At 38.7% G+C, this 15,118-nt stretch overlaps 1 protein-coding gene across 3 annotated transcripts in view; it reads left to right on the forward strand.

Annotated features, from left to right (window-relative positions):
- LOC307167411 (protein NLRC3-like) overlaps nt 1–15,118 on the forward strand; it is a 102,461-nt gene that overhangs the window by 18,229 nt on the left and 69,114 nt on the right. For 2 of the 3 annotated variants that reach the window (XM_079886488.1, XM_079886489.1), the window contains exon 10: nt 578–1,737. The exons of the other annotated variant lie outside the window; for it this stretch is intronic. In XM_079886488.1, coding sequence (XP_079742614.1) covers nt 578–596 — 19 coding nt within the window. In that variant the 3' untranslated portion in view covers nt 597–1,737. Of the gene's footprint in view, nt 1–577; nt 1,738–15,118 lie in introns of those variants that run through there. 3 annotated transcript variants of the gene reach the window in all.

A 15,118-nucleotide genomic window follows, 5' to 3' on the forward strand; every position in this document is an offset into this window, starting at 1 on the left:
GATTCTTAAATTGAGCTTCATTTTTGCATGTCTCTGAACTTTAAACTGTTTAATATGAGTTTAATTCTGCTCATAGTGTTGTGACTGATTGGGAAAATAATATTAATATTAAATTTTATGGAAGTAAATTAATGCCAAATGTTTTTGAAACAAAAAAGCCTGTTGAATTGCACTACTTGAAAAAAACAGACATTGCATTAACCATGCTTGCATTATCATGCATTGTATTTTTTAGGGCTTGCATTTTTGTGGGCTGAAATTTTGCATGGTTGAATATTTAAGCTGTGAATATTTCAGTTCAAAACATTTCAAACACATTTTCATAATTACTAATTAAATAATCCATATTCACCTTTCATATTTCACTTCCAAAATATTCAGACTGTTTAAAAATACATGTTTACAACTACTAATGCAATGCCAAGTAGTGCAATTCAACAGGCTTTTTTGTTTCAAAAACATTTTAAATGAATTTGGATGAATTAATATAGATTATCTAGTTAGTTTTCTTATGAAAAGATGTGACAGACGTAATATCTCATACTGCATATGTGACTGTTTGTGTGTTTTATTTTAGGACTGACTATGACTTTTAGATGACAGTCTGATCTTCTGATGATCATCTGATGGTGAATAAGGATCCACTACAGAGACCCACAGCCAACAGAATCAACAGAGACTGAAGATACAGTGAATTCACTGTTATAAATTAAGACTTCATTTAGATTTCAACGATCCTCTGACAGACCTGATGAGGCGGCAGTGAAACACCTTTTATTTCACAGCAAATTACAATCTACAATTACAGATGGCAGACAGTGTGTGTGGCGTTGTGTGGGTGAGCGGTTTGCTGATGTCAACGTTGTGGATCGAGTGGCCCATGGTGGCGGTGGGGTTATGGTATGGGCAGGTGTATGTTATGGACAACGAACACAGGTGCATTTTATTAATGGCACTTTGAATGCACAGAGAGACCGTGACGAGATCCTGAGGCCCATTGTTGTGCCATTCATCCACGACCATCACCTCATGTTGCAGCATGATAATGCACGGCCCCATGTTGCAACGATCTGTACACAATTCCTGGAAGCTGAAAACATCCCAATTCTTGCATGGCCAGCACACTCACCGGACATGTCACCCATTGAGCATGTTTGGGATGCTCTGGATCGGCGTATACGACAGCGTGTTCCAGGGGTCCGTTCTTCGTACGTTGCTTATTACATCCGAGATCAAATGACACATCCAAGATGATATCATCGTGCGAATCATGATCTGGCTAACTCGGTTCTTCGAACACACTTGCCGGATATGATTAGTATCGCTGGATTGAGTTATCTGAGATAATTGCGCGTTCATGCGCTGGTTAAAAGGGGATATGTATCGATAGTAGAAACATTGATCAGCAACGCTGCTATTGGCTGCTCAGCGTGGCCAAAGAGCGCGCTCAGTTTTTCTCCTCAGCAGAGCAATAACTAAAGGTCGAAGTTTATTCGGAATTTTAATGTTTAATCAAAACGCCAGGGAACACCTCAAAGTCTGCAAAAGCCAGGAGAGAGGGCTGGCAAAAAGTAGCAGACAATTTAAATCCGTTAGAAGTGGCCATATTAGATGTTTTTATCACTTATTAGCCTATATTTTTGTATTTTAATAATTGCATAATTACTTTGTGCATTGTAATGTCAGTCACCATACTAGAACATGGGAACAAATAAAAGTGAAGTACAAAAATATTCTACATAATGGTAATTTTTTGTTATATTATAGTCTCTTTTATAAAAGGCACTGTTAAATAAATGGTGTTCTGTTTATAAAAGCAACCAAGAAAAAGGCTGAGAAAAAAATTGAAAAGATCTCTAGTAGCCTACACTGTAAAATAATTTTTGCTGCATTAAATTAAGGCTGTATAGTCATTTCAACTGTTAAATCTTGAGTAATGATGAATTGCTTTGACTTGTGAAAGTGAAAACTGATAAACTTATGTTAATGTACACATATTTTGCCATGAGTTATTGATCACATTTTTCCCCAGTGTAGTTCATTGTAATGACATTGTGTTTTCCTCTTTTGTGCACTTTTACATAATACACCAACACTTGTATCTGTTCCCAAGAAAGTGGAGCTGAAATATGTGCAGTAAGTGGACATTTTCTAACTTTCCAAAGGAAAGAAAGTATAAGACTTTGTAATGTCCATTTGTTTCCATTGCACTGGACAGTGAATAAACCCTCTCAGAATGTCATATGGAGGAACTAGCCTACCTGCAAGTGCATAAATAACTTTACTTAATTTATACTTGTATGCTTTATGGCTGCAATATAAGTTGCAGGATTCCACATCTACAGAAAGGCCTACAGAAGAGTCTGCACACACAGAGGAGACATAGGTCTACAGGTGGGCAGTGTATAGCCAACTTTTCCTTTTTATTTGTTGCATGAGGCATGTGTCTAATATCTCTTGTTGCAGGCACTTGACCACTGGCTTTTCTTTACAAAGAACAATTGAAATAAAACTCAAGGAACTAAGCATATTTATCTTTTATTAAACATTTAATGAAAAGTGTTTTTTTGGCAATGTTGTGTAATATGGCACATGCAACAATGTCCCAGGCCCTGTCAGGTGTGCAACCCTCAGACTTTTCAGACACTGAAATCTTCCCTTTAGTTAGCCAAAGTTCATTTCATTGTGTGCCCTTGTCCTGGCTAGAGCTGCATTGTAACTGGTTTGGGTCAGGGAATGGGGTCATAAAACACCTGTCTGCAGGCAGGAACATGTCATAATCACCTATGAAAAAATGCAGTTCTGTTAGGATCAGCATAAGTGTATGTAATACAGTGAGCTTGATATTTAATTGTGGAACTTTTCTTACCACTTTCAAATAATGTGCATAAATGTGAATCTCTGAAAATTCTTAAGTCATGCACAGATCCTGGCCATTTTGCTTTCACATTTGTGATATGGAAGATTTTAGTCAACTGCCTTTTTTTTATTTGATATAATATTAGGCTACTAATCTGGGATATTAAGAATCACAATAGTAACTGGGCTGCACAAATTTACATTGTGAACCCCCTTTCTGTTCACATAATCCCCTTCATTGAGGCCTTGATGGCAGTCTATGGTAGCCTATATTCTATGGTACCAATCACGTTAGTGAAGCCTGAGTGACATATCTGTAATCGGCATGGTCATGATTGTATGATCTTCATAAAAAATTATGATAGCCTAAAAAAAATAAAAAAAACACTGCTTTACAACATTGGGTCTTAAGTGGCTTGGAAATGCCACAAAAAAACAACAACAACAACAACAAAAAAAAAAAAACTAAAACTGTTTTTTAAACATAAAAGCGACAAAAAAACGACAATCTCACGAATCACGAGAAAAAAAATATATCTCAGAAAGTGCACTATCGCGCTGCGCTGGACTTCCCGTATCAGCTCCGCTTATGAAGCCGCGGTCTAATCCTGTTAACATGAAATAAGCCTGCTCCCGAGCAGGTTTAAGTTTGCGCACATGTTGCTATGACAGCAAGTCCAGGATGAGCGTTGAAGAACCAAACAATCCAAGATCATGCCAAATCGCCAACAATCAAATCCAGCTAAGTGAGTTAGCGACGTACGAAGAACGGACCCCAGGTCCTGCCAATATCCAGCAACTTCACACAGCCATAGAAGAGGTCTGGATCAACATTCCACAGGCCACAATCAACAACCTGATCAACTCTATGCGAAGGAGATGTGTTGCACTACGTGAGGCAAATGGTGGTCACACCAGATACTGACTGGTTTTCGGACCCCCCCCCCCCCCGGACCCCCCCCCCAACACAGTAAAACTGCACATTTTAGAGTGGCCTTTTATTGTGGCCAGCCTAAGGCACACCTGTGCAATAATCATGCTGTCTAATCAGCATCTTGATATGCCACACCTGTGAGGTGGATGGATTATCTCGGCAAAGGAGAAGTGCTCACTAACACAGATTTAGACATATTTGTGAACAGTATTTGAGAGAAATAGGCTTTTTGTGTACATAGAAAAATTCTTAGATCTTTGAGTTCAGCTCATGAAAAATGGGGGCAATAACAAAAGTGTTCAGTGTATTTTCACTTATTTTCTTGAAATTTAATGACTTTATTCTCAAAATGTAATGAGTTCATTCTCTATTTTATTTGGACTTTTTTTCTTGAAACACAACTTTATTCTCAATTTAATGAGTTTATTCGTAACATTTTAATTAGATTTTTTTCTCGAAACAACTTTATTCTCAAAATTTAATGAGTTTATTCGTAACATTTTAATTAGATTTTTTTTCTCGAAACATGACTTTATTCTCAATTTAATGACTTTTTTCTTGAAATTTAATGTTTTTCTCGACACACAACTCTGAACTCATACAATTTTCAGAATAGTCGTGTTTCGAGAAAACACGTTAAATTTAGAGAAAAGTCCAAATAAAATGTTGAGAATAACATTACATTTTATGAATAAAGTTGTTTTTCGAGAAAAAACTCGTTAAGTTTAAGAAAAAAAATCTAATTAAAATGTTGAGAATAAAGTCTTGTTTCGAGGGAAAAAAACTTTACATTTCAAGAAAGAAAGTCAAAATAAAATGTTGAGAATGAACTCATAACATTTTCAGAATATTCTCAAATTTCGAGAAAAAGTCCTTAAAAGCCCAGGGCAACCTCCGCACTGCATGGCAGGGCCTTAAAGGTATGGCAGCTGTGAACTTCAGTCCTGGCAGTCGCAAGCCCGTCCAGGTTGCAGGCTGCAGCCCGACCTCACTACCTAATGACCTGAACATCTTTTGTTTTATTTCCAATGTATCAGCTGCTGCCATCAGGGAGACGTTATAGAGTCCCATTGTGTAAGAGTAATCGTTCACTGTAAAAAATTTCTAACCCTCCCAAATCCAAAATTTCAAGTGACCGATAACATCTAAATTTTTCAATTGGCCCAAGTGAAAATCTGTAAATTTAATTTTATAATTTACAGAATTTCACTTGGGCCAAATGAAAAATTTAGATGTTATCGGTCACTTGAAATTTTTGATTTGGGAGGGTTAGAAATTTTTTACAGTGTTACAAAAATAATTTATTCCTGTATCTATTAATATGTTAAATAGCAAGATGTAATAATGTAGTCTTTTTTTCTTTTTCTTTTTTTTATTGGTTTGTGTGTGCATATGTTGTATGTATGTATATGTTGTAATGCAGCTTTGAGTCCAAGACAAATTTCCCGAAAAAAAAGGACAATAAAGTATACTAACTAACTAATTTTTTCACCAGATTCCAGAAAGATAACAGCTCTGATCTCAAAAGGTTAATTTCCTCACTAGAACCTGATGACTGTGAAATCATTATCGACACTGGAGAAGTGGTCATCGCCCTCGAGAGGACCAAAGTAAATAAGGCGCCAGGCCCAGATCTGTGGGCAGACCCTCAGGCACTGTACTGAGCAGGAAAATAGTGTGAAACAGGAAAAAAAACTAAATGTTTTTAAAGGAAGTATAGGCAATGTCAGTGTATTATTGACTGCACTGAGATTTTTATTGATAGATCTAATAATCTTACAGCTCGAGCACAGACATGGTCCAATTATAAGCATCAAAATACAGTTAAATACTTGGGGTAACACCAGCAGAAGCAAGTTCATTTTTGTCACCAGGTTGGGGTGGTCGTGTTTCTGACAAAGCAATAACATAAAAATCAGGATTCTTTGAACTGCTGGAGCAATAGGATGAAATTTTGGCTGGTCGAGGGTTTTTGATTAGGGAGGACCTTGCAGCATACGGCGCAACCCTTCATATCCCACACTTCACAAAAGGCAAGAAACAGCTCTCTGCTCATAAAGTTGACACATCAAGAAGACTGTTAAATGTGAGAATACACGTGGAAAGAGTCATGGGTCGATGGAAGAAATTCAAAAATGTAACTTGTAATTGTAAAAATTCAAATATCTGTAATTCCACTTACTCAGGTAGACATTCTGGATGATATGGTAATAGTGTGTGGGGCATTGACAAATCTGTGCAAAAATGTAGTGCCTAAAAGATAGACACAAGCCAATCATTCGTAATGTGAAAAATAAGTAACCGAGATGGGTGCTACACATGGTACATTTCCAGGGTTTCATTGTGGATTAACTGTGGGATGGTTTTCTCTTAATGCATGAATTATTTTAATTGCTTTTAATTGACTTTGAATATTTAAATGAAATGAGTCCTGCATTGACATTTTACAGGGCATTTTTAATTTCTAACATTGTCTATTTCATGTTTCATGAATATACTAAAAATATTTGTTTATATTATATCACATTGCTGTAGTTGAACCCACTAGTCAGTCTTTGAATATTGAATACTGAATTTATTTATTTATTTTTTTTTCTTTAACAATGAATTTAATTAAAATATTTAAATTGTACACAAATCAATGTTTCAGTTTTTAGTAACCATTTTGACAAACAACATTTAGGGAGTAAAAGTGATAAGTATATTGAACATTCTCTTACTATTAAGTATTTTGTTTTTAAAAATGTAATTATTTTACTCAACCGAAATTCATAGATGTTAGCAACAACATCTACTGGTTGTAAAACCACACTATAGACTCTGGAGGCAAAATGACGTGACAAAGCATAAATGTATGTGGAGGGGAATGCTGGGTCACACACGCTCACACGCACACGCTCACAGGACCATCCTGGTGGAGGCGGGGGGGTGGAGGGGAATGCTGAATAAATAATGTGTTTATAACATTAAAGCATGGTAACATATTCTATTACTCCAAATACACAAAATAATGATGTTTGAAAATATGATGATATGACTGGTGTAAAACAGCATGATCGGGCAGTTTAAGACACTAGAGCTTGTGTTCATGCAGTGGTTCACGAGTGTCTGATCGTCTGTCAGTTCCAGTGAAGGAGCAGCAGTCGCGACTCTCTCAGCTGATCTCAGGTCAGATCAATCCTGTGTTTTCTTCATTATTCAGTTTGACTGTGTATTTCAATAGGAAAATGCTGTGGTATTCACACTGCCCCAACAAACATCAACTTGTGTGAGTTTGTGCACTTTAAAGGCACTGACTAAAAAATGAATCGTCTTGTTCTGCTTGACACCATTTGATAAATAAAGAGCATTTATATTAAACATGTTAATGTTTTAAAATGCGCATCTATTCAATTCAACAGTAACTTGTGACAATTCCTGACATTTATTCAATTGCAAGTGTCAGCATAAACTGGTTAGCGCTTTAGTCGCTGAATAAGACATTGTGTGAATGGCATTAGTTATAAGTGAGGAGAGATGCTGTAAAACTGTCATGGATCAGAGGTAAGCCTGCTGTATGTAAACCTCTTATGGTTAATTGAGTTGATTAACTGAATGTGCTCCTCCTGTGTTAATTAGGTTAATTATCTGAACGTGCTTCTCCTGAACTTTGTTAATAAAACATCATCTGTTGGCATTGAAGTTGTCATGGCGTGATCAAGTCAGATTGTGTCAGTGTGTTTGGGCCGTGTGAATTAGCCTTTATTGAACTCAGAAATGTGGGATAAAGAGAGACAGCCCTAGTGTGGTCTAAATGTAGTTTCTCATTATGTTGAATATGTCATAACATTGTAATTGATCAACACAAAATACTTGAAGTTATTTTATAATCATCTAAAGTTTGCACACATGAGCCTATATTCTAGTGATGGGAAACCGAGGCTTTCTGAAGCATTTGAGGCTTTCATCAAATTGTGCCGAAAAAAGGTTCATTACTCGAAGCTTTTAACACAATGCGCATTAGTGACATCTGGTGGTCACACTTGTTTTCTACACTATATCTAACAAATCACCACAGAGCAGAAAAGCACGTGACCAAACAAAGCTTCGGGAGTCTGTGACATACAAGTGTGGATCAATACAGTTCTGTCTAATCTCATCTAAATTAATCTCTGCAAATGAGACAGAACTCGTGTCATGTGTAGCTGGTCAACGCATTCACATATTGAGCAATAATATAACATACAAGTATGTGATCATAATTATAGCAATTGAAAAAATATTTCGTTTTCTGTTTTAAAAATATATAAATGATGTTATAGGAAGTGTAGTGTTAAATCGTTTAAATAATGCCTCTTCGATAATCATTTCCCTTTTCTGCATCAGATGAGGACCAGCTGTCCCAACCTTCCGATCCTGCATGACGCTCGAAGCTTCAGACGTCATCAATCATGTGGTATTGTCATTTCGACACAAGCATCGGTACAGTGTGTGACACAATAGTGCTTTGAAAACTGTATGAGAGACCAGAGGATCCAGAGAGCCATGAGTGTGTGCAGAAAAGTGCTCAGTGCTTTTTCCTTCTCATGGAAAAGAAAGGAGAACGAGCAGCCGCTCAAGAGGAGCTCAAAGCACAGGTTGATCACAGAATCTCCACCAGTTCAGGGTCTCGCCATGCAATGAAAGCACGAGTGCTAGAGCAGGAGAAGGCCATTGCTGAAGTTCATCAGCTGATAAAAAACAAGGCACTTGCTCCTCATGGCAGGACATTGATGTCCTGGAGTCTGTTTGCAAGGCTCTAACTCTAACTCCACTTGCTGACTTCACTGATGGCCTTTCTGATGAAGAACATGTGAGTGTGTCGTTCCTGAAACCTGAACTGCAGCTCTTCAATGAGGAGGTCTTGAAACCAGAAGCTGAAGACTCAGAGCTCACCAAGACCATCAAGGCTACTGTCATCAGCTCTCTGAATGAGGAATATGACCATGCTGCCACTGATGACCTTCTGAACATACAGTAGCATCCCTTGTTGATCTTCGTTTCAAGACGCGCTCCATCAAAGATGACGAGGTTGAGGCTGTGAAACCCAGAGCCGTGGCTCAGATGCTGGATGAATGTCAGAGCACATCACAAGCTCCTCCTGCATTCCCATCATGCACTGTACTGGAGGAGGCGAAGGAGATGATGCTGCGACACCAGCCAAACTGCAGAAGAAGACACTGGCAGCTTTTCATCAAGTCCTACACTCAGTGTGTGTCTATATCTGATCTTACTTCTCAATTCTGAAGGTGCGTTCCACTCGACAGGGTCCCTACGCAGTGTTCACTGCTCCCTACTCCCTGAACACGGTATATCAGCTGAAGTGGACTTCGCTGACAATAATCGCTCATTTGGAATAACTTTATAGAGTGTACGGAATAATATAAAGGGACAATAATGTCTAATAAATTAAATTTTGGTTCTTTATTTAACAAAAAAAGGCGTTTTTAACATAACATTAATAGGTTACTAATATTACTTAAAAGAAGTTAAAGGAACACTATGTAGCTTTTCAACCTTCATAATATATTTCCAAGACCCTTGTGATGGTACATCGACTTATCGACTTACAATAGGTTGAATGACACGTCTGCCATAGCCTGACGGAGTCTGTATCGCTTTTACTGGCACTATGTAACTTCGGGGTTCGGGTAGTAACCAGAGCACAAAAAGAACTACAAAATACGACTGCTTTACGGCATATGTCACTTCCCCCACCACTTCGTCAAATTTGGACGTGAGAGGCCAACCAGCGTTTGTTTCCGGCTTTCGTGCGTATGTTTTTGTCATGGGGGCTGTTTACACCTGGCCACTTTATGCGTTTTCTCAGATGGGATAGCTATCTGATCGTGAAAAGACCAGGTGTAAATGCCCTCCGAAACGCATTCGAGACGGATTTGAATCCGATCGCTCAAACCACTTCAGGAGGAGATCTGGGCCGCATTCCTGACGAAACTGGACAAGTGTAAATGCATCTGGTTGTTGAAACCACATATGTAAATTGTACTCCTCCCAAAAATGCTAAAAAAAATAAACGTGTGAGAGCGTGTTATAGGCTATATGTTATAGCCAGATATGACGACGTTACTGGAACACACATCACCGCAGATGAGAAGCTGAGCATCTATTCATCAAGCCAACGTGCAAACTATCGCAAATCAAAGTGAAAGTAATTCACAGATGCTTAACACACAATCATCATCATTACAAGTAAAGAAACGAAATGATCTTACAGGGCTGTTGCCGCTCTCTCTTATTGCAGTCTTTGATTTCGAAATTTTTGCTGATGATCAATAAAATGCAGTTCATATCTGTTGCTTTCGGTGACGTGCCCTCCATTAAATCTGCATGTAGCGCGGGAATTGAAGATTGGATTTAAATCCGTTTCGCAAAAACACATTTATGTGACCAGGTGTAAATGGAATCGTTTTGATAAATCAGATAGCTATCCGATCTGAGAAAACGCATGAAGTGGCCGGTAAATAAATCTCTTATTTGTAAACTTGTTTGCATTCTGTTGTATGTTGTTGCGCTTGCTTGTAGTATGTCATTTTTTTACATGCTGTTCATTCATCCATTGCTGATAATTAGACCAGTCCAATAATTTCCACATATGTCTAGCTAGCTTTCGATTATCAGAGCTGTTAACAGACTTGCTAACAAACACTTGTTTCTCTTACGTGTTTTTTGCATTATGTTTTACTGCCTAGCTTGCCTCACGAACTAGTTTGCCAGCTGAACTCAGGTGTTGTGAGGTGTATTTATCACGTAGTCCTGAGGGATATCAGATGACGCTGTTGACGTTGATTCTTGTGATTATCATGAGAACAGTTTTCAATATCTCACATAATTATCAGGACAGAAATAAGCCTAACGTAGAGGTTGTAAATAGTGTAAACGAGCACAATTTGCAAACTATTATGATAAATTGCAATAATCATGTCTTCGGAGTCTATCTGTGCCTGTTCCATGCCCGACGCAGGTACCGGTGTACAGGGTGGGAGGTGGGGGGTGGAGGGGTATTTACGACAGTGCAAGTATTCCACAGCGACTCTAGGGGTCGCTGTTTGACAAAAACACAATTTCTACACAGTGTGCCTTTAATGAAGGAACATCTTACCACCAACTTTATCAAAACTGTTCCAATGGTATAAATCTCACAAATGTTGATGTTGAGAGTAAATGATGAAATGCTGAGCTGAGATTTAGCATCTTCTAGGAGTGTGTCGATACACTGATCTAATGAGACGAGACACGATATTGGGTTCACGAGAACGAGACGAGACCATATTTTAACACTATTTTTAAGAAATCTTCAATGACGAAATATTTGACAGTCTTTTATTCGACTGAAAGTCACAGAATGCAAAACAATGCAGGGACATTATGTAATGTTTTAACTACTAATCATCTTGTAATGAATGTCACTTCAGTTCTACTTTCTGAGTATGAATTATCATATGCAGTAAAAGACAGAATAATATAATGCAAGCGCTGTAAAAGCTCAAACTCGACTCCGTCTGATGTCTGACAGCTTTTCACCTCCAGGAGAAATATGGTCTGGTTTTAATATGGCGAGATCTGGATTATGTTCTCTGGTCGGTATCCAGATCAGATGGTGGACCTGCACCCTAAAACCAGCACAACGCAGCCCTGAATGTCAAAGTTCAAAAGGTCAAAGTTCAAATGTATTTGTATAGCTCATTTAAACACAACCACAGTTGACCAAAGTGCTTAACAATGTCAGGATACACACACATAAACACAGTAGAGAATGTCACAGGAGCAAAACTCCACTGGAAATGAAAGCTAAGGAACACAGGAGGGTCTTAAGCAACGACTTAAACATGTCATCAGTCCGAGCTGTTCTTATATGAACCGGTAGACTCTTCCAGAGATCAGGACCAGCACTGAGAAGGCTCGCTCACCTTTATGTGTTCACCTGGATCTCAGAACATGGAGGAACATCTGACTGGACGACCTCAGTGCTTTGACAGGAGAGCGCACGTGTAAAAGCTCTGAGAAATAAGAAGGCGCCAACCCATTCAAAACCTTAAAAACAAGCAATAAAATCTTCAAATCAATCCAGAAACACACAGAAGCCAGTGGAGCGAGGCTAAAACTGGGGTAATGTGCTCACGCTTTTAGTCCCAGTTAGGAGCCGAGCTGCTGCATTCTGGACTAACTGTAGAGATGAAGAGCTGACTGATCCAATCACACATATAAAGAGTTACAGTCGTCTAGTCTAGACGTAATAAAAGCATGGTCAGCAGAGACCAGGACAACTAGACGAGCCCTAGAGACAAAGCGCCTGTGAAGACCTCGTGGACTCGACAGTCATCGGCACAGCTCCTCAGCAAAGACCAGGAGAACCAGACAAGTCCTCCACACAGACCCGATGACCAGCTTCAGATCCTCACACCTAATGCTGGCGTGATCAATCCCAATCTTCAAGCAGAAGAGCTCAATCAAACACTCTGAATCATATCAATCCACAATCTGACTTGTGATGCAGCCTGGACTCATAATCACACCACGTTCCTTCGTTTGTCCAGAGGAGAACTGGTCAGGTTTCTCCTCCATTCTGTCTCCTGATGGAGTTTGGGTTCTTGCTACTGTCGCCTCCGGCTCGCTTAGTTTATGACACTTCATATTCAGCACTATTATTGATCTGACGGCACTGACACTATTGAGGAGAACTGAACTGAGCTGGACGAGGACGTCACTGCTTTATAGCTGAACTCGTTTCATATTTGATGAACTTTACACATTATTGAACTGAATCAACACTGAACTGACTTCAGCTGATCAATGACACTATTGTCTTTCTAGAGCCGCTTTACAGCAGAACTGAACTCTGATCATTGATCATTATTGCCCTGTTTATCCCTGTAAAGCTGCTTTTAATCAATCTGTACTGTATAAAGCACTATATCATTAAATATGACTGGACTTTTGCACACGGAAATTATTCAGTGTTAAAGAGAGTTTGTGTGTGATTTTCTATTGTTTATTTTGTGGTTTAAAAGTGTTGTTAATAAATGTCAATATTATAGTGTTTTCGTTCATTGTTAATGCGTGATCATGTTTAAGTGTATTTGTTAATGTTATAATAAAAGCCCTTAAATGGTTGAATTAGTGTTTGACTGGCAGTGTGTAGGTCACATCTGTCTCGAGGAGCAAGCGACTCTCAGCCGGATCTTACAGTGTGTGGGCCAGATCTGGGTCACATCAAACAATGAAGGCACTTCTCAGTGTGTGGGCCAGATCTGGGTCATATCAGTAAAGAAGAGGCATTTTACCGGCTGTGGGCCACATCTGGGCCGGAGGAAACTGTGTGTGTCTGTGTTCAGCTTTGGGCCGGGGAACCAGCAGAACTGAAGCAAGGATGTGGACTAGAGAAATGTTGATATCTGGGATGTTTACTGAAATCATGATGTTGAGCCACTGATTGGAAACTAAAGATTGGTAAAGGTTGGATTTAATTGATTCTTCTTCATTAGAGAGAAACACATGTGCATCAGCTGCTGCTCCTCTGTGTTTCGCACACTTGTTCTCTGCGTTTGATTTGTGTTGTTACTGACGGCAATGAGACACATTCATTAAAAAAGTGATTAAAGTTTTCCCTGTTTCTACATTCAAGTGCATCTTGCTTTAGTCATATTTATTATGAATTTCCTGATTAAAGTTCCAACAATATTTACACTTCACACACAGTGTCACAGACACTCGATCTTAGTTTCATTTTCATGGACTTTTAGTTCGTCATGTTCAGTCACATGTTCCTTTGTTCAGTTTTCCTGCCATTAATCAGTTGTCATGGTTATTGATTAATTGTCACAGGTGTTTATGGTGTAAGAATTGATAAATTAGGAAATTCCAGACAGTCTGTTTTGGGGGTGACCAGACCCTGAGAGGACAAGAGGACCTCTCTGGAGATTACCATTTGAACTGGCCCTTGTGCACCATTGAGACGAAAGTCTCACCTCCGAGTCATCCTAATCTACATCTCTTTCCCTCTCACCTCACCCCCTCTCTCTCATGCTCAGATGATCACCTGATTTCTCCCAAGTTTAATGTAAATGATTATCACAGAGTATTTTCATGTTTGGTATCATTTAAAATGTCACAGTGCGACTGGTACAAATGTCCTATTTCCAGAATAAGTAAAACACAAGGTAATAAGGTTTTTGAAGGTTTATGGATAACTAGCATACAAGGAGAGGTTGGTCTCTCAAGCAAATGGTCATGCCCCCCCAAGAGGTGCTACAGTGTACCTCTGAATGCAAATTTCTATTGTTAGCACATGGTACCACACTGTAAAAAGTGAACATGGGTCTAAGTTGGATTACTAGAACTATTTGAGTCTATTTACTTAGTATTTCTGCTTTCCTAATCGTAATTGATTATTGTACACTCATTCAACTTGAGCGCATAGAAATTCACAGACACTCAAATATCTCACTTTCACCCAAAGTATAATTTCCCTTTAAAAGGATCTCCGCGTCAGACGTTTTTTCTGACGTCATGACGCACGAGCCTGATTTCAACTTCTGTTGCTCAACTGACAACCGCCATTTTCTTTTTCTCTCCGGACTCGGATGAGGTAGGTTGGAAGTTTATTGTAATTAATATACTCGAAAATGCAACTTTTAGACGTGTTTTAGTTGTTTATGAGTTTATGAGTTAATTAATGTTGTTTGTGAACATGAATACTAACGAAATCGTAATTACCCGAATTTTTGAACGTACGTTTGCGATATTCTCGAGGTCAGCGTTACTGAACATGCTCTATGTATACAATATGTTGCATTTACTCGTTTGTTTTATAAAAACGTGTTCAGTTTGTATCTTGGGAGTGTGTGTATACAATTATTTTTTTAAATTTATGCCTCCTTAACCGTCTTTGCTGCGCGAGATATTGGAAATGCTTTGGGCGGGAAGTGCTCGGGGAGTGGGATAAAATGCTCGAATTTGATTTCCAGCAGTAAAATATTGAGTATGCTTTTAAAGTAATGTTTGTCTGTTCTTTTATTTGTCTTTGAAAACGTTGGCTTTGATTTATTCATCGATACATTTTTTCGCCCAGAAATATGATGATGATGAAAGTCATTGGGTGCGTCTCAATCAGCTCCCTAGTTAGCAATCAGGGCACTGATCAGGGAGTCAGCCCATTGACTGATTCCCTGATAAGTGCCCTGGCTGCTGAACTAGGGAGCTGATTGAGGCTATGTTTACACGGAAACGATCTGAAGAGAAAACGCAAAATGGTGTTGCGTTCAGTGTTGCCAACTATTTTCAAAGGAA

The sequence above is a fragment of the Squalius cephalus genome, assembly GCF_949319135.1.
Source record: "Squalius cephalus genome assembly, chromosome: 11".
Taxonomy (NCBI): Eukaryota; Metazoa; Chordata; class Actinopteri; order Cypriniformes; family Leuciscidae; genus Squalius; species Squalius cephalus.